Below are 21,989 nucleotides of genomic sequence, written 5' to 3' on the forward strand. Positions count from 1 at the left end.
ATGTCTGTTGTGTAAGTGGTTTGCCAGTTTTAATGAATCATGCATACAAAATTGCATGAAGATAACAAGACAAGCAAGATCAGCCCTGACACCCAAGAAATTTTAGTAAACATCTGTAGTACCAAGAGTTCTAAGGGAAATGTTATGAGCTCTTGGTAGCACTGGCACACAATCACTCACTCCCAGATGCTCCAATTAACACACGCTGAGTGTGCTTCATATTTTTCACCATCCAGCCTTGAACAAAAGTTAATCATATGAATGTACTTGTGACTGGATTTGAGATAACCCAGTTTCCACACACACACGCACACACACACATACACACGCACACACACGCACACAAAATCAAACTCACATCTCATTACAAATGGATTGCTGGCCCAATCTATCTTCAGAACTGGCAAGTCTGGATTCTCCAACAGTTTTAATCAGACCCTATGAAAGCCACAAGGCAAACAATGACTTCGTTACAATGGTGTTTGGTGAGCTGGGGAAGCCACAGAGGACTAGTAGTCTTGTTCTTCTAGTTGGAGTGATTTGAGTGCAATGAGAGTGTCATTGAATTTGACTCCTGGCCTTTCATGCTCCATTTTACACTCCTATAAAAAGCCCATGCCATCTCCCTCTGTCAACTACCCCTGTGATGGCCATGTGTAATATTACTACCCACACCTTCCCAAAACTGGATACCTGTTAGGCATCAGAAACTTATACACCCACACAGTGATAACTTATAAACAGGAATAATTGGAGTGAATTTTATTTCCATAAATTTTGACACTGACAATGCACTGATCACTTAATCTCACCAATCTGCTAATGTTGCTTTGTGTGTTGAAGGCAGCTGGGTTTTGTCAAATCCATGTCACATATGTACATTCAAATAAAAGCTCTGTGGCTTTAGCATATGTAGGTAAGAATTAAGTTCAAGTGCACATACTATTCCATGTTTACTTTCAAGTATTTACTGTGATCCCAATGTTATGCATTATTCAAGATTCCTAATATATCTTCTTGTCTATCAGGTATGTTACAAGTCCAATTTTGGAAACTATTGGACTGCTCAGAAATTACCATTTTTGGCAATTTCTGATTGACTGCACCTTATTGAATAAGCATTGTGAGCCACTTTAACTAATAGAGGTAACTAGCTTTCATATAAAGGGCACAGTGAATATGCTGCAGAATGGTTTGAGTTCAAAGGGTCTAGGAGTATGTATAGTAAAGAACCTTATGATGAATGTTCTATTAGAGTAGTTGACTGATCTATTAAAGTTTATCGATGTTTGGCAACTGTTTAAGTGGTTTTATCCCTCTTGTTGATTCTTAGAAGTCTTAGAAGAGATAGGTCTTCTATTCCTGCCCATGTATGCTTTTGATGAGTAATATAAGCGACTTGCAATAATTTATTAGAACACATGTGTACAGCTCAATCACGAGATATCAAAAGGGGGCAACAAATGGATATAAAGATCAATGTGATAATCATTACATACCTCCCCCCCACCCAAAAGCAATATACAAAAATCAATAATAAAAGTTGTGCAGTGTGTGCATCAAGTCAGTTTAAGAGATGGTTTAGTACCCATAACAGTCAACTGGGCAGACAGTACAGCCACTCCTAGTAGTTAGAAGACACGAAGAACCAGTTGACGCACTGGTTGACTCCACATTGTTCTCATCATTGTCATTATTGAATAGGAGGGGGGGCTCCATTGTGCAGACACATCTGCATCTTCTTCTAACAAGCTGCATACTCGATTAATGTGAACCGTCTGCTCTCTGGGACCCATCTTCAATCGCACAGTTGTAGGGTCATTACATTGGAGCACTACTCATGGTCCTGTCCAACGAGGATCCAATTTGCCTTTAGTTGGATTGTCTAGCAGCACTTTTTGCCCGTCCTTCAACTTAGGTGGTGCCTTGCCATGGTAGTAATGTTGTTGTCGTTCTGTGGAGTGCACAATGCTAGCATCGACAAGCTCTCTGATTTCCAGCAGTTTCTGATGCAAGTTAGTGCTGTATTCTTGGGGATCTAAGATTGCAGTGGTGTACAGCTCTGGAACATGTATGTATAGATGGTGGATTGCGGCCAAAGATAATTTCATATGGAGACATGCCTGTAGATGTATGTTTAGACGTTCGGTATACAAACATAAATAACTGCAGGTGGTCCTCCCAGTCACTACTCTTCTGAGCAAATGCACACAAGAGATTAAAAAGCGAGCGGTTCATTCTTTCCACCAGGCCATCCCCCATGGGGTGGTAAGGGGTCGTGTGCAACTTGGTCACATTGATTGCCTTGCAGAGGTCAGACAATAGATGGCTCTCAAAGTTGAGGCCTTGGTCGGAATGTAATTTACATGGTGGCCCAACAACTGTGAATACTTGATCCTTAAGGATGCAAACAATTCTTCAGTCTTTTGGTTTGGGATTGCTTGAGCAAATGGCCACTTGGAAAAGTAATCCTGGGCGACTAAGATGTATTGGTTGCCATGAGCTGACATGGGTACTTTAAGGATATCTACTGCAACCAATCCCCAAGGTCTAGAGGCAATAACTGGCTGCAATGGAGCAGGGTGGCTTGGCAGGGCTTTGGTAGCCTGGAAAGTGGCACAATAGTTACAACAATGTGCTACATCACTACTCATACCTACCCAGCAAGCTATCTCCAAGAGTGATGACAATGTACGGCTGATGCCTTGATGGCTTGAATGATTGTGTGCAATGGCCTGGAAGGTTCTCTTTAATGACTGGGGTACAACAATCAAATACCTTTCTTCAGCCATTGTTGGTGCTATGGCACAATACTGAGTTCTGTATACACAACTGAGACCACAATTGATAGTAACGATGTAAGGGAAACAATCGCCAGTTGTTGGAGGTTGGACGGGCAGTGGATGACTGTAGGTGTGTGAGTACTACAGAGAGGACTGAATCTGACTGCTGGGCTGAAACAAGTTCATCAGAACTTAAAGGGGGCTCTAGGGCCACTAGAGACACAGGGTGTCTTGACAAAGGGTCAGCATCAACATTCTCTACTCCAGGACGATGCTTAACTGTGAATTCAAAGCACACAGTTCTAGTGCCCAACATTTGAGTCTCTGTGATCTAGCACAACTTTCTTTTTGCAGATTCTAACCACAGAAAGGTTTTGTAGTCTGTCTGGAGAGTGAATGGGGCACCCAAGAGATAGTGTCGGAACCTACAAGTTGCCCAAATGATTGCCAAGCACTCTTTCTCTATAGTTGTATAATTTTTTTCAGCTGAGGTGAGGGCCCTGCTTGCATATTCTACTACAGTACCTCATGATGTTGACAGAACTGCACCTAAACCTATGTCTGAGGCATTTGTGGTAAGCACAAAGCTGTCAGTCTGCTTGGGGTAATCTAAGACAGGTGGGGAAACAAGGGCATGTTCAAGGTTTGCAAAAGCCTGCTGATGTTATGGAGTCCAAACAAAGGAAACTTTAGTCGTGATTAGTGGGGTTAGAGGAGCTGAAATGTCTGCAAAAAGGGAATAAATTGTCTATAGAAGTTGGCAAGACCCAGAAAGGACCACAATTCCTTAGCTGAAGTAGAAACAGGCCAATCAGGTTCTGGCTTAGTTCTCTCTGGTGTGGGTGAAACCCCTGCTGATGAATATAGTGTGTAACTGAGCTCTTGCCACCAAGCATGCACTTTGACTCACATAGAGTAAAGCTGGCAGCTTTCAGTTTACCCAAAACCAGCTGTAAGTCCTGTATGTGTGACCCCATATCACTAGAATACACAATACAATCGTCTACATAATTATCAACACAGAACTTACAGTCTCGGAGGACATCATCCAAGCCACATTGGCATGTCTGGGTTGCTCCAGTGAGTCCATACAGCATCACCGTAAATTCCCAAAGCCCATAGCCAGGTCCTGGGCTGAAGGCAGTCTTTTCTATAGAGTCTCTGTTCATTGGAAATTGCCAGTACACACTTCTGAGGTCAAGCTTTGAAAAGACTCTTTTGCCAGCAAACTTCTGCTGGGTACCTTCTGCACGTGGAACAGGATATGAGTCTTTCTTAGTCAGCCGGTTCAGCTGCACAAAGTCCACACAAATTCTTATTTCCCCATTACTCTTGGGCACATATACTGCTGGTGCACACCAAGGACTATTGCTTGGCCTTCTTTTGCCATGTCTTCAAGCTGTTTATTGACTCGTTCTGTGTAGTGGAAAGGAATAGGACGAGGAGATGGTATTTTTACAGGGGTAGCATTACCTGTGTCAATGAAGTGTTCGGCAACTGTGGTTTTCACAAGTTGTTGGGTAAAGAGTAGTTTGTGATCAATCATCAATGACTTGCTTCAAGAGATCAACGACTTGCTTCTAGAGTGGGTATACATCACCAGGTAAGTCAATGTCTGGAGTATTGTGGTGCGTGATTGTTGACGGGATGGCTTGTGGTAGTTCATCATCAATAGTCAGTGTATTACAGGGCTTTGATCTGGTTTTTGTTAGCTGTAGATTCAGTTGAAGTCCCTGAGGGTCCGATATACTCACGGTGCAGTTCTTACAGTCAATTATGAAACCGTGCTTATTGATCCTAGGATGACAGATGTTGACAGGCTGTCGATGACAACAAATGTGTGGGTAGTTTGAAAGTCCCCAAACACAACATCAGCCTGAGCCACACCAATAGGAAGTAATGCCCGGCCATCTGCATTAAGCAGTCTAATCTTGTGTTCTGGTTGAATGTGTTCAAGAGGAATGTGTGTACTGGACAGCACTGAACAGGAGGTACCTGAATCTAACAATATCGCTGTCATATGTGTTCCAACTTTTTCAGTAATGTATGCAGCTTGTGTGACATGAGGAGGTTGTGTAAGTGTGGGTATGCGTTCTATTGTGTGAGCAATCACTATGGACGGGGGGTGCTCCCTGTTCGACGGGTTGGAGCACCCTCATTGGCGTTTCCCTGACTCCAGCGCTCTCTGGCCAAATGACCTCTTCGTCCACACTTAAAGCACTCAACTTGGGAAGGATAGGATTTACAATTTCTTGCCAAATGGCCAGGCTTTCCACAGTGGAAGCATTAGTGTACAGAAGGATTACACTGCTTGGTAGTAAGTGCTGCTAATTGTTGAAACATAGCCTGCAATGTTTCCTCCAGTTTTGTGATTCGGCTGTCTTCCATCGGTTTGAGTTGGCTTACTGTTTCTGATGTCTCCACCCTGTCATAATTAAACGAAGCTCTTTGGCTTTAGCCATTGTTTCTGCAAAGTTTACCTTGGGTTGTAGCTTTAGTTGAAGGGCTATCTTTTCAGGAAGTGAGTTCATAAAGTAAAATTGACGTTCAGAGTCCCTAACTGCAGCAGGCAGTCCGGAATAGGCTCGATCAAATAGCTTCTCAATATCGCGGGCCAGCTCGTCAATGCTTTCATTCTCTTGTAATCGTCTCCTAGCTCGCTAATTTCTCATGTGATACCATCCTGTCCTCCTCAGTGTCCAGGCATAATCACGCCAGAATTGCTGCCTTCAAATTTTGGTACGTATCTGTCCTGTCATCCCCCAATGAATCATAGATGACCCAGGCTCGGCCCTTCAGAAGCGTGGACAAATGAAGCAACTTCTTCTGGTCATTCCACCCGTTCACTGCCACACAAACTTCATAGCACTTGCACCAGGACCTTGCATCTTTGTCATGAAGTGGTTCTAGTAAAGCGAGACCAACACCAGTCGCCATCCTGTTCCGGGTTTCGGCACCAATGTAATATAAGCAACTTGCAATAATTTATTAGAACACACGTGTACAGCTCAATCACGAGATATCAAAAGGGGGCAACAAATGGATATAAAGATCAATGTGATAATCATTACAGATGCAACTGCACCTGTACTGTAGCTTCTACTATCTTTCTAGCTAGCACATAGTAGTAAAATTTTGGAGGGGGTGCTTCAGTCTTCCGTGCACCCCCTAAATCCGCCCTTGTTTATTCTATCATTATCTTTATTAATTGCCACCTGCAACACAGACTTAAAGCTTAAAGACACCTTTTTACCCACATAAATATTCACTCATTTTTCTGCCATCACTATATTGAAACTGATTGTCCGAAGAGCCTCTTCTATAATAATTGCAACCTAATGGGTGAATAGACCATTTAGGTATAATAAGCATCTTCTTAAAGTGTCATCTTATTTGAAATGCTTTTAGTCACTCTGAAAGACACTTTTGGGTTTTGTTCTACCTAACCAGTACTGCCAAGGTGCCATGAAGGGATTGTGAAGCTGGTTTCTGGTCAACACTTTTTGTGAATTTTTATGATCCATAATTATACAGTCCTACTGTACTGCATGATGTACTTTCAACAAAGTTATTAAAATATAACACTCACAGAAATTTCCCAAAATGGAAATTGTGAGCAGCTTAAAAGTTGCCTTTTAGTTACCAGAAATGGCAAATTTTTATTGTTCCAAAAAATTGCCAACTTTGGCACTTAATTGCCATTTTTGGCAAACTAAATCCCACAATCGATTAGTTCATCATTCTTTGTAAAAGAAGTGATACACTTATTGCCAGAAGTGGCAACTTTTTGCTGCTCAGAAATTGTGAGCAGTTCAAAAATTGCCAAACTTGGCAACATTTATGTTGCGAGAAATTGCCTTTTTTGGCAATTTCTGAGAAGGCCTAAAGTTGCCACATGTACAACTGGTTTGTAACATACCTCTGTCTATAGCACACTGAATCATTAATTAGGTATAATAGTATCTTAAAATTATCAATGCTAGGTAATTATAGGCTGATGTGAGCACTATAGCAGTGACCATGGAAGGTTTGAAAAGCATAGATTTATATACTCTAAAATATGTTGCTTTGTTGTTGAATAAGCTAAATGTTTCGATTTTTGTCTATTAAAAATTATTAATTTAAAATGAAGTTGGAATCTAAGCGACAAAAAGTAGTGAAACAAGAGATGAATGATGGTGTTACAACATAAATCAGTGGGAAAATGTTTGTTAAAACATTGGCATGTTTTAACAAACATTTTGTTCAATGCCAAAGTAGGGATTTTTCTACTGAGCTATGCTATAATACTATCATTCATCTCTTGTTTCACAACTTTTTATTGCTTGAATCCCTACTTCACTTTTAAATTAATATGCTAGTTTGTTTGTTTGTTTTTTTTTTTGTTGTTTTTTTACTATGGAATTTGCTATAGCATACAGTTATACACATGTGACTGTTCTACAAGGGTGACTGTTGTATTAGAGTATCATGAGTTAACCTTTCACCTACCAGTAAGTTGAGTACTAGCACTTGCTAGCATGTTGTTAATTGATGATCTTATGTTGTTAACCAAATTTAGCAGTATTATAGCAACTTCAATTGAATTCACTGTATTAGTTACACAGGCCCGTAACCAGGATTTGTCCAAAGGGGGTTCAACTTTGACATGGTAGGCGTTTACGGTAGTGGCAACTGTTTGCTGCTCAGAAATTATGAGCAGTTCAAAAATTTCCAAACTTGGCAACATTTATGTTGCCAGAAATTGCCATTTTTTGGCAATTTCTGAGAAGGCCTAAAGTTGCCACATGTACAACTGGTTTGTAACATACCTCTGTCTATAGCACAAATCATTAATTAGGTATAGTAAAATATCAATGCTAGGTAATTATATAGTTTGTTACAAGGTTGATGTGAGCACTATAGCAGTGACCATGGAAGGTTTGAAAAGCATAGATTTATATACTCTAAAATATTGTTACAGTGGAACCTGTGTTACGGTCACCTGGATTAAGCAGTCACCTCTGCATAATGGCCATGGTCACGAGGTCCCAAATATTTTCCCATACAAATGTATGTATTATGGTCTGCATTATAACGGCCAACCAAGAATTCGCCTATGAATCACTGTATACATAACTTCATCCTTTGTATAGCGGTCACTTCCTTTTATGGTGGCTTGTTAAGCTAATAGTCTGACACCACGGCACTGTTTCAATTAATACGCAATTATCACACTTCCTGCCTTTCAATGAATGCTATACAAACTATCAGGCTTCATTACTTAAACGTATTCAATAGCTATAACCAACATTCATAACAAGCGCACCTTGCCCTTTCTGTATAAAGGATAGTGAAATTATACTCCATTGCAGTTGGCGCGAGCCTCTTAATAATAATTACTCATTTATAACGGTCATAGCTACTAAAATGCTGCAGACCACCTTATGCAGGTTTTCTCTATAACAGCCACCTGTATATAAAGACCAGATACATCTGGTCCCAAGGTGACCATTATAGACAGGTTCCACTGTACTTTGTTGTTGAATAGGCTAAATGCTTCGATTTTTGTCTATTAAAAATTAAAATGAAGTTGAGATCTAAGCGACAAAAAGTAGTGAAACAAGAGATGAATGATAGTATTACAGCATAGCTCAGTGGGAAAATCCCTACATTGGCATGTTGTAACAATCATTTTGTTCAATGCTAAAGTAGGGATTTTCCCACCAAGCTATGCTATAATACCATCATTCATCTCTTGTTTTACTGCTTGAATCCCTACTTCACTTTTAAATTAATATACCGTATTTTCTCGATTTGTGCCCCAGGGGTACTATTATTTTTTGCCTAAAATAAGGATAAAACCCTTCGAATAGTACCGCACTGCAGTATTATTCGAGGGTGCGCTACCAATATTTTAAACCTGCCACTACTATAGCTATTCTTTTATAAAACAATCACAACACGTTGCTACTTACTTCTTGTATACAAGACCCTTCCTTCACTCAAGTCCTTGTAGCACAACCATGTCACGACTCGTGCTACGTGGTCAATTTACTAACTAATATCCGGAATTTCGATTATGTGACAGCTGTTTAAGTCTTGCAGGACAATCCCTTCCTTAAATCGAGATGGAGATTAATACTAAAGGCATTAGAGCACTGGAAAAGAGTAATTATAGAAGTATAGTGCAGTACTATTTGAGGGTGTGGTACAATTAAAATTATTTTCAGAAACAAAGATAATGATCTTCAAATAGTACCACAATGTGGTACTATTCAAGGGTGCGGCACAAATCGAGTAAATACGGTATTAGTTTGTTTGTTTTTGTTTTTTTTGCTATAGAATTTGCTATAGCATACAGTTATACACATGTGACTGTTCTACAAGGGTGACTGTTGTATTAGAGTATCATGAGTCCGCCTTTCACCTACCAGGGTGTGTGTCACTATTTCATATTTTCATTGTGCTAGTATTATGAATACAGCTAGGCTAATAATAATGGGGTGTGTCATTGTTAAGAGGTGTGGTCTCAGTGCTCAATCATTAATCTACCAAGATTGCAATATTAGGTGTGGCATTGAACTTACAGGTACATACCGAGCATACGCTTAAATAAGATTGCAACAGTTGACAGGGAAAATTAATGCCTCAATATGGTTTCATTGCACCAAGAAGAAGATGACCAGCCTGATTGAAGATAAAAGGAAAGGCAGTTGTCAGAACCCCAAAAGGTACATCTCACTGGTGAGTTTGTTATTGTGGCATAAAATGGTGGCCATGCACTGCTTCATTTGACCTCCAGCCTTGCAACTGTGGTTAGGCAGCCAGGCAGGTAAGCAGGCAGATGAAAATTCAAGTTTTGATGATTTTTAAAAAATTTTATATCTGGCTGCCTGTAAGTTTTTAATGCTGTATTTGATGTTAGATGGACTAATATTATTCATAAAGGTGATTTTTGTTGATTAAGATGTTTCTAGAATGACTTTTAAAGGCAGCATTTTAGGTGGTGCATGTCATTTTTGGGGGAATCCCTACTTACACAGTACTACTGTACTGTTTGATTATTATGTATATAATGATGTTCTTTTAGATATCGAAGTGAATTTTCTGGACAACCTAACAAAACTAGCTTTTTCACTGTTACATCCCACCAAACTGGTTGCTAAAAAGCAGCAAGAAAATTATTTAACTGGGGAAATGTTATTGGAACGATTCAAGGTATTAAAGTGTACAAGTATAATGTGTTTATTCACTGTGTAGCATTACCTGAGGCATTATTTTTAATTTAATGGATTCACTATACAACATATAAAGTCCTTTCTTTTGTAGTGACAAGGAATGTGATGTACACATATCCAAATTAATAGATAACAAATCTAGATAGTGGCGTGCCTTAAGTGCACTCTACTATAATATAGCTACATTCTTTCTTGGCTCAAATAAAAAACTGTATAGCTCGTGTGTTTTCCGACTAATCTACTGACAATTATCACTTCCTGCAGGCATACAGTGAGGCACTTCAAGACAGTGAGCTATCAAAACCAAAAGCAATGTTCCAAGTGAGTTATCAGTTATAGATGTACAAGAGGCTTGGTATAGTGATTTTACCTGGAGACAACACATATAAGCAAGTATCTGTGATTTGAAAATAAAGTTTTAGTGAATCTTGTGTTTGCTACCAACTCCATTTCTAGTGGAAGCAATTCAGCCATCAAGAGTATAAAATTTTCCCTATTGATTCCATGCTTAACACATCGTCCCCGCACTTCTTTAAATCCCCAATACTATATAGGGCCCAGTTTTCATAGTTTGTTTTGAATTCCCCTTCTAGATAAACAGTCATTGTGAAATAATCTGTGAAAAAATCTATGGTGTTGTGTGTAGGCCTTTGCTGAAACGAGTCACATGGATGAATTACGGAAAGCCAAGTATTACTACATGGACAATATGAAATCAGTAAGGGCTGGCTTGTATACATAATATTGTTTAATTTGAAAAGTCCACTTGCTATAGCTTTTAAATGAAACAAGAAAATACATTGATCAGAGAACCTTCAACAGACATCATGAACTCTACAAAAAAAATGCAATTTCACAATTTATCAAAGCCAAAAAACTTGGATCAGATTTTTACCAACAAGACTATAAGGACAAGTTGTCACAGGAAACTGACGAAGCATTTAAGGTGTTTACAAGAATTAACAATGACAGGGATGTGTCAGGGTGGTTGACCAGTTCATTATTATGTGGTGTCGGATATGTTGGATTTGGGATTGCAGGGACCCCAGTATTACCTGGTGTCCTTGCTGGTGCAGGGGTCGGTGCACTTGCCACTTGGGTAGATAGACGCTTCAATGAAGGGAGGATTACCAGCCAGGTTAGTTCTTGATGATATACAGTGGCTAGTCCAATGTAGTTTTTGTATCAAATGTTATTAATGGTGGTACTGCCTAGTGAGGAAATATATATATAGGCAATCTTTTTTTTTTGTAAATTTTGCACCTGTGCATGTAATAAGGTATACAAACATTATGATTTGGTATATTGAGAAAAATTGTCTGTATTGTTTACATCAAGATTACACACACTTTGCTTCAATGTGCCTTATGACTATGATAAGGAAATATTCAAGGAATACAACTGAGTGGTATATATCAAGACACACGGTAGTGTGTTGTGTGGCCCAAGAAGCCGGCGCGCAACCCCGTGAGTATATTGACAGGAAGAAAGAAAACGCAATTTTCGCACCTCCGTAGCTCTGTGCTGCCTTGATGAAACAAGACAAATTTTGCTGTGTACATTCCCTCCAACTTCAGTACTCCACATTCCAAATTTGAGCGAAATCGCTTCAGGCATTCCTGAGATATACAACTTCAAAAATTGGCTTAGTTTCTTCGTTTTTTTTTCTTCTTATTTTTCTTCCTCTTTTCGCACACTTACAAAAACTGCTATAAAACGCGAACGCGTTATCCCATTGCCTTGAAATTTGGCACACAGAAGGGGGGTATAAAGGCGCATCTCGGTACAAACTTTGGCTGGAATACCATAAACAGGCAAAGAGTTATGAGCGATTATGCACGAAAAATAACACCAATATGTTGTCACGCCTACAAGGTAAACCGCGTATGGGAAGAAGCTGAAAATCGGTGGGTGAATAGGTTAACTATTGAACCTCAAACCTTTTGTGGTTTGAAAGAAATCGAGCTAAAAACCAGGAAGATACAGCGAAAAAATCAACAGTGTGTAACAATTACGCAATCGAGATTAGCTAATAAAAAACGACTGCTTGCCACGCCTACCAGATAAACCGCTTGGGGTAATGCTTTGAAAATCGCTGTACAGATGGAGTTATCATCTTAGAAAGGCTTTTCAATGGTGTAGAAGAATCAGACTTAAAGCCACGGAGTTATAACACGAAATCCAACTTGGTGTAGCAAGTGCGAGATCGAGATACTCTAATAGAGCAGTCATCCTAATAGAGCAGTCACCCTGAACAGAATTCAAGAGATCAGTTAGAAATAAGTAACCTGTATAGAGATCAGCTACAAACAATTCACCCTGTTCAGACATCAGTTAGAAGAAGTTTTCTTGTAGAGAGTTCAGTTACAAACAAATCACCCTGTTGAAAGATCAGCTAGAAGATGTCACCTTGTAGATAGTTCAGTTACAAAGAAACCACCATGTAGAGAATTCAGCTACAAACTAGTGACCCTGTAGATACATCAGCTAGAAGAAGTTACCTTGTAGAGAGTTCAGCTACAAAGAAACTATTCTGTAAAGAGCTCAGCTGCAAACAAATCACCTATACAGAATTCAGCTACAAACAAATCACCCTGTAGAGAGATCAGCTAGAAGAAGTTACCTTGTAGATAGTTCAGCTACAAACAAATCATCCTGTAGAGAGATCAGCTAGAAGAAGTTACCTTGTAGATAGTTCAGCTACAAACAATTCACCCTGTACAGAGCTCAGTTAAAAGAGGTTTCCTTGTAGAGAGTTCAGCTACAGACAAATCACCCTGTAGAAAGATCAGTTAGAAGAAGTTACCTTGTAGATCGTTCAGCTACAAACAATTCACCCTGTAAAGAGATCAGCTAGAAGAAGTTACCTTGTAGAGAGTTCAGCTACAAAGAAACCATCATGTAGAGAATTCAGCCGCAAACAAATCACGTGTACAGAGTTCAGCTACAAACAAATCTCCCTGTAGAGAGATCAGCTAGAAGAAGTTTCCTTGTAGAGAGTTTTGCTACAAACAAATCACCCTGTAGAAAGATCAGCTAGAAGAAATCACCTTGTAGAGAGTTCAGCTTCAAAGAAACAATCATGTAAGAGTTCAGGTACAAACAAATTGTCCTGTAGAGAGATCAGCTAGAAGAAGTTACCTTGTAGAGAGTTCAGCTACAAAGAAACCATCATGTAGATAGTTCAGGTACAAACAAATCACCCTGTAGAAAGATCAGCTATAGAAGAAATCACCTTGTAGAGAGTTCAGCTGCAAAGAAACTATCATGTAGAGAGTTCAACTACAAACAAATCACCCTGTAGAAAGATCAGCTATAGAAGAAATCACCTTGTAGAGAGTTCAGCTACAAAGAAACCATCATGTAGAGAGTTCAGCTGCAAACAAATCACCTGTAGAGAGTTAAGCTACAAACAAATCTCCCTGTAGAGAGATCAGCTAGAAGAAGTCACCTTGCAGGGAGTTCAGTTACAAAGAAATAAACCATGTAGAGAGTTCAGCTGCAAACAAATCACCTGTAGAGAGTTCAGCTAGAAGAAATCACCTTGTAGAGAGTTCAGCTTCAAAGAAACAATCATGTAAGAGTTCAGGTACAAACAAATTGTCCTGTAGAGAGATCAGCTAGAAGAAGTTACCTTGTAGAGAGTTCAGCTACAAAGAAACCATCATGTAGATAGTTCAGGTACAAACAAATCACCCTGTAGAAAGATCAGCTATAGAAGAAATCACCTTGTAGAGAGTTCAGCTACAAAGAAACTATCATGTAGAGAGTTCAACTACAAACAAATCACCCTGTAGAAAGATCAGCTATAGAAGAAATCACCTTGTAGAGAGTTCAGCTACAAAGAAACCATCATGTAGAGAGTTCAGCTGCAAACAAATCACCTGTAGAGAGTTAAGCTACAAACAAATCTCCCTGTAGAGAGATCAGCTAGAAGAAGTCACCTTGCAGGGAGTTCAGTTACAAAGAAATAAACCATGTAGAGAGTTCAGCTGCAAACAAATCACCTGTAGAGAGTTCAACTAGAAACAAGTCACCCTGTAGAGAGATCAGCTAGAAACAAGTCACCTTGTAGAGAGTTCAGCTAGAAGAAGTCACATTGTAGAGAGTTAAGCTACAAAGAAACTACCATGTAGAGAGTTCAGCTGCAAACAAATCATCCTGTAGAGAACTCAGCTACAAACAAATCGCCCTGTAGAAAGATTAGCTAGAAGAAGTTACCTTATAGGGAGTTCAGCTACGAACAGATCACCCTGTAGAGAGTTCAGCTACAAACAAATCACCCTGTAGAGAGTTCAGTTACAAAGAAACCACCATGTAGAGAGTTCAGCTGCAAAAAAAATCAATCACTCTGTAGAGAGTTCAGCTAGAAGAAGTCACCTTGTAGAGAGTTAAGCTGCAAATAAATCACCCTGTAGAGAATTCAGCTACAAACAAATCACCCTGTAGAAAGATCAGCTAGAAGAAGTTACCTTGTAGAGAGTTCAGCTACAAAGAAACCACCATGTAGAGAGTTCAGCTGCGAACAAATCACCTGTAGAGAGTTCAGCTACAAACAATTCACCCTGTAGAGAGATCAGCTAAAAACAAGTCACCCTGTAGAGAGTTCAGCTAGAAGAAGTCACATTGTAGAGAGTTCAGCTACAAAGAAACTACCACGTAGAGAGTTCAGCTGCAAACAAATCACCCTGTAGAGAACTCAGCTACAAACAAATCGCCCTGTAGAAAGATCAGCTAGAAAAAGTTACCTTGTAGAGAGTTCAGCTACAAAGAAACCACCATGTAGAGAGTTCAGCTGCAAATAAATCACCCTGTAGAGAATTCAGCTACAAACAAATCATCCTGTAGAGAGTTCAGCTAGAAGAAGTCACCTTTTAGAGAGTTCAGCTACAAAGCAACCACCATGTAAAGAGTTCAGCTGCAAAGAACTCAATCACCCTGTAGAAAGATTAGCTAGAAGAAGTTACCTTGTAGAGAGTTCAGCTACAAAGAAACCACCATGTAGAGAGTTCAGCTGCAAACAAATCACCCTGTAGAGAGTTCAGCTACAAAGAAATCATTATGTAGAGAGTTCAGCTGCAAATAAATCATCCTGTAGAGAGTTCAGCTAGAAGAAGTCACCTTTTAGAGAGTTCAACTACAAAGCAACCACCATGTAAAGAGTTCAGCTACAAAAAAATCAATCACCCTGTAGAAAGATCAGCTAGAAGAAGTTACCTTGTAGAAAGTTCAGCTACAAAGAAACCACCATGTAGAGAGTTCAGCTACAAATAAATCACCCTGTAGAGAATTCAGCTACAAACAAATCACCCTGTAGAAAGATCAGCTAGAAGAAGTTACCTTGTAGAGAGTTCAGCTACAAAGAAACCACTATGTAGAAAGTTCAGTTGCAAACAAATCACCTGTAGAGAGTTCAGCTAGAAACAAGTCACCCTGTAGAGAGATCAGCTAAAAACAAGTCACCCTGTAGAGAGTTCAGCTAGAAGAAGTCACATTGTAGAGAGTTCAGCTACAAAGAAACTACCACGTAGAGAGTTCAGCTGCAAAAAAATCACCCTGTAGAGAACTCAGCTACAAACAAATCGCCCTGTAGAAAGATCAGCTAGAAGAAGTTATCTTGTAGGGATTTCAGCTACAAATAAATCACCCTGTAGAGAGTTCAGCTACAAAGAAATCATCATGTAGAGAGTTCAGCTGCAAACAAATCATCCTGTAGAGAGTTCAGCTAGAAGAATTCACCTTTTAGAGAGTTCAGCTACAAAGCAACCACCATGTAAAGAGTTCAGCTGCAAAAAACTCAATCACCCTGTAGAAAGATTGGCTAGAAGAAGTTACCTTGTAGAGAGTTCAGCTACAAAGAAACCACCATGTAGAGAGTTCAGCTGCAAACAAATCACCTGTAGAGAGTTCAGCTAGAAACAAGTCACCCTGTAGAGAGTTCAGCTAGAAGAAGTCACATTGTAGAGAGTTCAGCTACAATGAAACTCCCATGTAGAGAACTCAGCTACAAACAAATATGCAGTGTAAAAAGATCAGTTAGAAGAAGTTACCTTGTAGAGAGTTCAGCTACAACGAAACCACCATGTAGAGAATTCAGCTACAAACAAATCACCTGTAGAGAGTTCAGCTAGAAACAAGTCACCCTGTAGAGAGATCAGCTAGAAACAAGTCACCTTGTAGAGAGTTCAGCTAGAAGAAGTCACATTGTAGAGAGTTCAGCTACAAAGAAACTACCATGTAGAGAGTTCAGCTGCAAACAAATCACCCTGTAGAAAGTTCAGCTATGAACAGATCGCCCTGTAGAGAGATCAGCTAGAAACAAGTCACCCTGTAGAGAGCTCAGCTAGAAGAAATTACCTTGTAGAGAGTTCAGCTACAAAGAAACCACCATTTAGAGAGTTCAGCCGCAAACAAATCACCCAGTAGAAAGTTCAGCTATGAACAGATCACCCTGTTGAGAGTTCAGTTAGAATCAAGGAATCCTGTAGAGAGATCACCTAGAAGTATCGCCTTGTAGAGAGTTCAGCTACAAACAAATCACCTGTAGAGAGTTCAGCTACAAACAAATCACCCTGTAGAGAGATCAGCTAGAAGAAGTCACCTTGTAGAGAGTTCAGCTATAAAGAAACCACCATGTAGAGAGTTCAGCTGCAAAGAAACACCCTGTAGAGAACTCAGCTACAAACAAATCGCCCTGTAGAAAGATGAGCTAGAAGAAGTTACCTTGTAGGGATTTCAGCTACAAATAAATCACCCTGTAGAGAGTTCAGCTACAAAGAAATCATCATGTAGAGAGTTCAGCTGCAAACAAATCATCCTGTAGAGAGTTCAGCTAGAAGAAGTCACCTTTTAGAGAGTTCAGCTACAAAGCAACCACCATGTAAAGAGTTCAGCTGCAAAAAACTCAATCACCCTGTAGAAAGATTGGCTAGAAGAAGTTACCTTGTAGAGAGTTCAGCTACAAAGAAACCACCATGTAGAGAGTTCAGCTGCAAACAAATCACCTGTAGAGAGTTCAGCTAGAAACAAGTCACCCTGTAGAGAGTTCAGCTAGAAGAAGTCACATTGTAGAGAGTTCAGCTACAATGAAACTCCCATGTAGAGAATTCAGCTGCAAACAAATCACCCTGTAGAGAACTCAGCTACAAACAAATATGCAGTGTAAAAAGATCAGTTAGAAGAAGTTACCTTGTAGAGAGTTCAGCTACAACGAAACCACCATGTAGAGAGTTCAGCTACAAACAAATCACCTGTAGAGAGTTCAGCTAGAAACAAGTCACCCTGTAGAGAGATCAGCTAGAAACAAGTCACCTTGTAGAGAGTTCAGCTAGAAGAAGTCACATTGTAGAGAGTTCAGCTACAAAGAAACTACCATGTAGAGAGTTCAGCTGCAAACAAATCACCCTGTAGAAAGTTCAGCTATGAACAGATCACCCTGTAGAGAGACCAGCTAGAAACAAGTCACCCTGTAGAGAGTTCAGCTAGAAGAAATTACCTTGTAGAGAGTTCAGCTACAAAGAAACCACCATTTAGAGAGTTCAGCTGCAAACAAATCACCCAGTAGAAAGTTCAGCTATGAACAGATCACCCTGTTGAGAGTTCAGTTAGAAACAAGGAATCCTGTAGAGAGAGATCACCTAGAAGTATCGCCTTGTAGAGAGTTCAGCTACAAACAAATCACCTGTAGAGAGTTCAGCTACAAACAAATCACCCTGTAGAGAGATCAGCTAGAAGAAGTCACCTTGTAGAGAGTTCAGCTATAAAGAAACCACCATGTAGCGAGTTCAGCTGCAAAGAAACACCCTGTAGAGAACTCAGCTATAAACAAATCGCCCTGTAGAAAGACCAGCTAGAAGAAGTTACCTTGTAGGGATTTCAGCTACAACAAATTTTTCAGCTACAAACAAATCACCCTGTAGAGAGTTCAGCTACAAAGAAACCATTCTGTAAAGAGCTCAGCTGCAAACAAATCACCTGTACAGAATTCAGCTACAAACAAATCACCCTGTAGAGAGATCGGCTAGAAGAAATTACCTTGTAGATAGTTCAGCTACAAACAAATCACCCTGTAGAAAGATCAGTTAGAAGAAGTTACCTTGGAGAAAGTTCAGCTACAAAGAAACCATTTTGTAAAGAGCTCAGCTGCAAACAAATCACCTGTACAGAATTCAACTACGAACAAATCACCCTGTAGAGAGATCAGCTATAAGAAGTTCCCTTGTAGATAGTTCAGCTACAAACAAATCTCCCTGTAGAGAGATCAGCTAGAAGAAATTACCTTGTAGAGAGTTCAGCTACAAAGAAACCACCATGTAGAGAGTTCAGCTGCAAAGAAATCACCCTGTAGAAAATTCTGCCAGAAACAAATTGCCCTGTAGAAAGATCAGTTAGAAGAAGTTACCTTTTAGAGAGTTCAGCTACAAAGAAACCATTCTGTCAAGAGCTCAGCTGCAAACAAATCACCTGTACAGAATTCAGCTACAAACAAATCACCCTATAGAGAGATCAGCTAGAAGAAGATACCTTGTAGATCGTTCAGCTACAAACAATTCACCCTGTAGAGAGAGCAATTAGAAGAAGTCACCTTGTAGAGTGTTCAGTTAAAAAGAAACCACAATGGAGATTTCTGTAATCAATATATGTGACAGGATTTGCGAAAAGGGGTCTTCCACACACATCCAATTCCGTAAACGTTGGAGACCATAACTCAGTGTTCAAGTAACATATTAACCTGAAAATTTCACCGTGTATTTAGCTATAGTGGTGCTCACCACTGCCCAAATTGCAAGGCAATAGCTCTTTCCAATCTGAAGTTATCAATTGTCAAAGTTGGCAAATTGGATGTGTGTGGAAGACCCCTTTTCGCAAATCCGGTCACATATGTATTATATATATATAATTTGTACATTTACTGATAAAATATTTAAAGTACATCTACTTCATCTTTTCTTCTTCCTGTAGTAAAGAAAAAAAACATAGGTTAAAAAAGTCCCAAAGCTGGCCATAGGCCAGCTTTGGGGTATACAAATACAACAAGAAATGAAATCTAATCCAAAACAGCCGAGCTGTAAAAAAAGTGTGCGGCCCTCAGAAAGGCTATGGTGAAAAAAGATGTGAAATCCAAGGTGGCGGCCAAGAAATGGCTGTGATGGTAGGTTAATGGTAAAAATTTTAATAATGACAATTTAGGTAAATTTTGTGAAGCGGCACAAAAATTCACCTGAATTGTCGTTATTAAAACTTTTACCATTAACCTACCATCATAGCCATTTCTTGGCCGCCACCTTGGATTTCACATCTTTTTTCACCATAGCCTTTCTGTGGGCCGCACACTTTTTTTACAGCTTGGCTGTTTTGGATTAGATAGTGTTTATCACCAATAAACTTGAGTCTTATTATGCTATTATACCTATAATGCTTTTTGTTCAATTGCTAGCAAAGCCCACCTATTTTGCTGGTTTTTATGCTGTTCCATTTCAAGTTACAACAGTGTACCAAAAGCTACTACTGCATGTGTCATAATTTGCATATTTTTTTAGAATAATTGTAGCTGACATTCTGTGATAGTATTGTCTCAAATGGTGCTTTATTATTTGATCACTCGATATCATAATTGAAACTTTAGTAGCCAACACAACAGTTGTTCTTTAAGAAATTGGTATGTTCAGTGGTTCACATAGGTAATTTTATTGTAACTTCATTTTTTGCAGAGGAGATTCTGCAAGATTCTGGCCTCAGTGCAAGTTTGCCTATTGTGCTAGTGTTATATCAGCGTTATGCTTGATGCTTTTATGAAGTCATGTATTTGGATATTAGGCTTGAGTGTAATGACCATTTTGCAACTTGCATTAGTAACTTCAGTCAGGATTACTTCTACGTAGATTGCACATGTTCATATACATCTCAGCAAAAAAAAATTATGTACATATACTGGCTTAAAGAAAAGCAATACATACTGTATTTACTGATCACCATGCACATTTACCATATTTACTCAGTGAAACACAAGCTTTGGCATCCACAATCTGAGCAGGACCAGCTTACTACATGCTTGTCATCCACTAATATGGAAAGCTTTTTTGCCACCAATCAGCAGGATGATGTGGTTAATAATGTAAGTAGTTAATACTCAGAGGTTGGCCAGTGAAACATCTAGACTATCTGGTTTGGTAGGACACAGGAGCTAACTAACTACCTGCAATCTGAGGATATGCCCTTACAATTCTAAGAAGGCACATAAAGAAACCATCAATGGATCAATTATATATAACTACATAGGTTGCCATGCTGCATGCTTTGAATACCTTTTAAAAACCACAACTGTTCTATTAGAGTATTTGACTATACTATTAGAGTACCGTATTGTCTTGAATTGTGGCCCAGGCATTTATTTCTTTTAAGTGCTTATCACTTATCCAAAGATAAGAGTAACAGGTTATTCGGGTATAAAATGACTTCCGTTGTCACACTAAAGGCTTCAGTCAATGTCTATTAAAACTTTGAATACTGCATTTATTGTGGTTATGATGTTATCTACCCTGGCAATGAAGCCAGGCATTTATAAGAGACCAGCCATACTTTGAGGCAATAGTATCTCAATCTTGTATACAGACAGCTCTGGTAAAGCTTTGGTAAGGTCCAAGGCCTACCTTAGTCATTCCGTTGACTAGGACTATATATAGACTATCAGCAATTATAATGTGCCACTTAGCATTCATTTCACTATACAATAAAAACTACATAAAGACGTTGTTAGCAATTGCTTACATGTAAGTCACCAGTTTACTATTGTTACACTAGATAATTCCTTCTCTGCCTATCATTGGTGGATGGTGGAGCAGAGACAACACTCAAGAGGATCACTGACTGATTAATACAAGTATACTTTGTACTGAAATGTTAAAGTCCTGCTGGTTTCTTTTAATTTTTTTACTGAAATGTTAAAGTCCTGCTGTTATAGCATTTGTGAGTGTTATAAACATTATGTGTGAATCTAACACTTTAGTGCAACCTTGAAAAGCAAGGTATGTTTCCAGCTCCACATTGAAACAAAATATATACATGCAAACACAATGGACCACACTACACTAAAATAGTCATTGATTTTATCCAACCCATCACGTGTTGGACTCCAAATACTGCTGTCAGTAACTACGTCAGAAGTGTACTAAAGCATTAGAATCAAATGTGAGAATCCTAATAATAAAACTTACGTATATTACAACACTATACAGTTGCACTGAAATATTTATTTATAGTTAGGTCAATAGTAAAATTTTGTGGCACCTATGAATATCAATACAAAAATATAATTCTGCATGGTTTTAATTTCTTGAGATGAAAATAAAAACAATTGATTATTAAAGGAAACTAGCTACAAGGCACAGAGTTGGAACCCTTAAAAGTGTTATTCAGGAAGTGGTATGCTGAGTCATTTGGTCTCTAACCTTTTGACTGTGGTCAAGCAGCAAGCAGACCAAAATTTCCTTATCAATTATTTTATTCAATTTCAGGGAAATTTTTCTTATTTTATAACATCTGGTACATTAATTAAGACTACGAAGGAATTTTTCTTTACCAACATAAAATCAGTGTGCAAAATATCTTTTCAGACATGAAAATTGAGTGGACATCAAGCAACTTGTCTGTGACAATTTAATTTCTTTTGTTTTCTCTTACCTTTCTGCCATGTCAGATTCTCATCTGTTTTGTTTCAAGTATCAAGACACACGGTAGTGTGTCGTGCGGCCAAGAAAGCCGGCGACCACACTGTGAGTATATTTACAGGAAGAAAGAAAACAGCTTTTTCATGCGTGCATAGCTCCATGGCCCCTTCTCCAAAGCACACCAGTTTTGCATTATAGCTGTCCCCCAAGTAGGGTATGCCACACAGCTAATTTGATTAAATTCGTAATAGCCATTTGCAAGATATGGGTGTTCAAACTTTCGTTTTAATTTCTTCGTTTTTTTCTTCTTATGCCGTACG

General features: G+C 39.1%; 1 protein-coding gene across 5 annotated transcripts in view; it reads left to right on the plus strand.

The window, feature by feature from the left end:
* Window positions 1–21,000, plus strand: part of LOC136242106 (atlastin-3-like) — a 40,141-nt gene extending 19,141 nt beyond the window's left edge. For 4 of the 5 annotated variants that reach the window (XM_066033497.1, XM_066033501.1, XM_066033498.1 and 1 more), the window contains 5 exons: window positions 9,856–9,983; window positions 10,268–10,324; window positions 10,650–10,721; window positions 10,779–11,141; window positions 20,804–21,000. In XM_066033497.1, the coding sequence (XP_065889569.1) occupies window positions 9,856–9,983; window positions 10,268–10,324; window positions 10,650–10,721; window positions 10,779–11,141; window positions 20,804–20,869 (686 nt within the window). In that variant the 3' untranslated portion in view covers window positions 20,870–21,000. The remainder of the gene's footprint in view (window positions 1–9,855; window positions 9,984–10,267; window positions 10,325–10,649; window positions 10,722–10,778; window positions 11,142–20,803) is intronic. The other variant, XM_066033500.1, reaches the window with a different exon arrangement.
* Window positions 21,001–21,989: the final 989 nt, after the last annotated feature.

Source organism: Dysidea avara, chromosome 13, assembly GCF_963678975.1.
Source record: "Dysidea avara chromosome 13, odDysAvar1.4, whole genome shotgun sequence".
NCBI lineage: Eukaryota > Metazoa > Porifera > Demospongiae > Dictyoceratida > Dysideidae > Dysidea > Dysidea avara.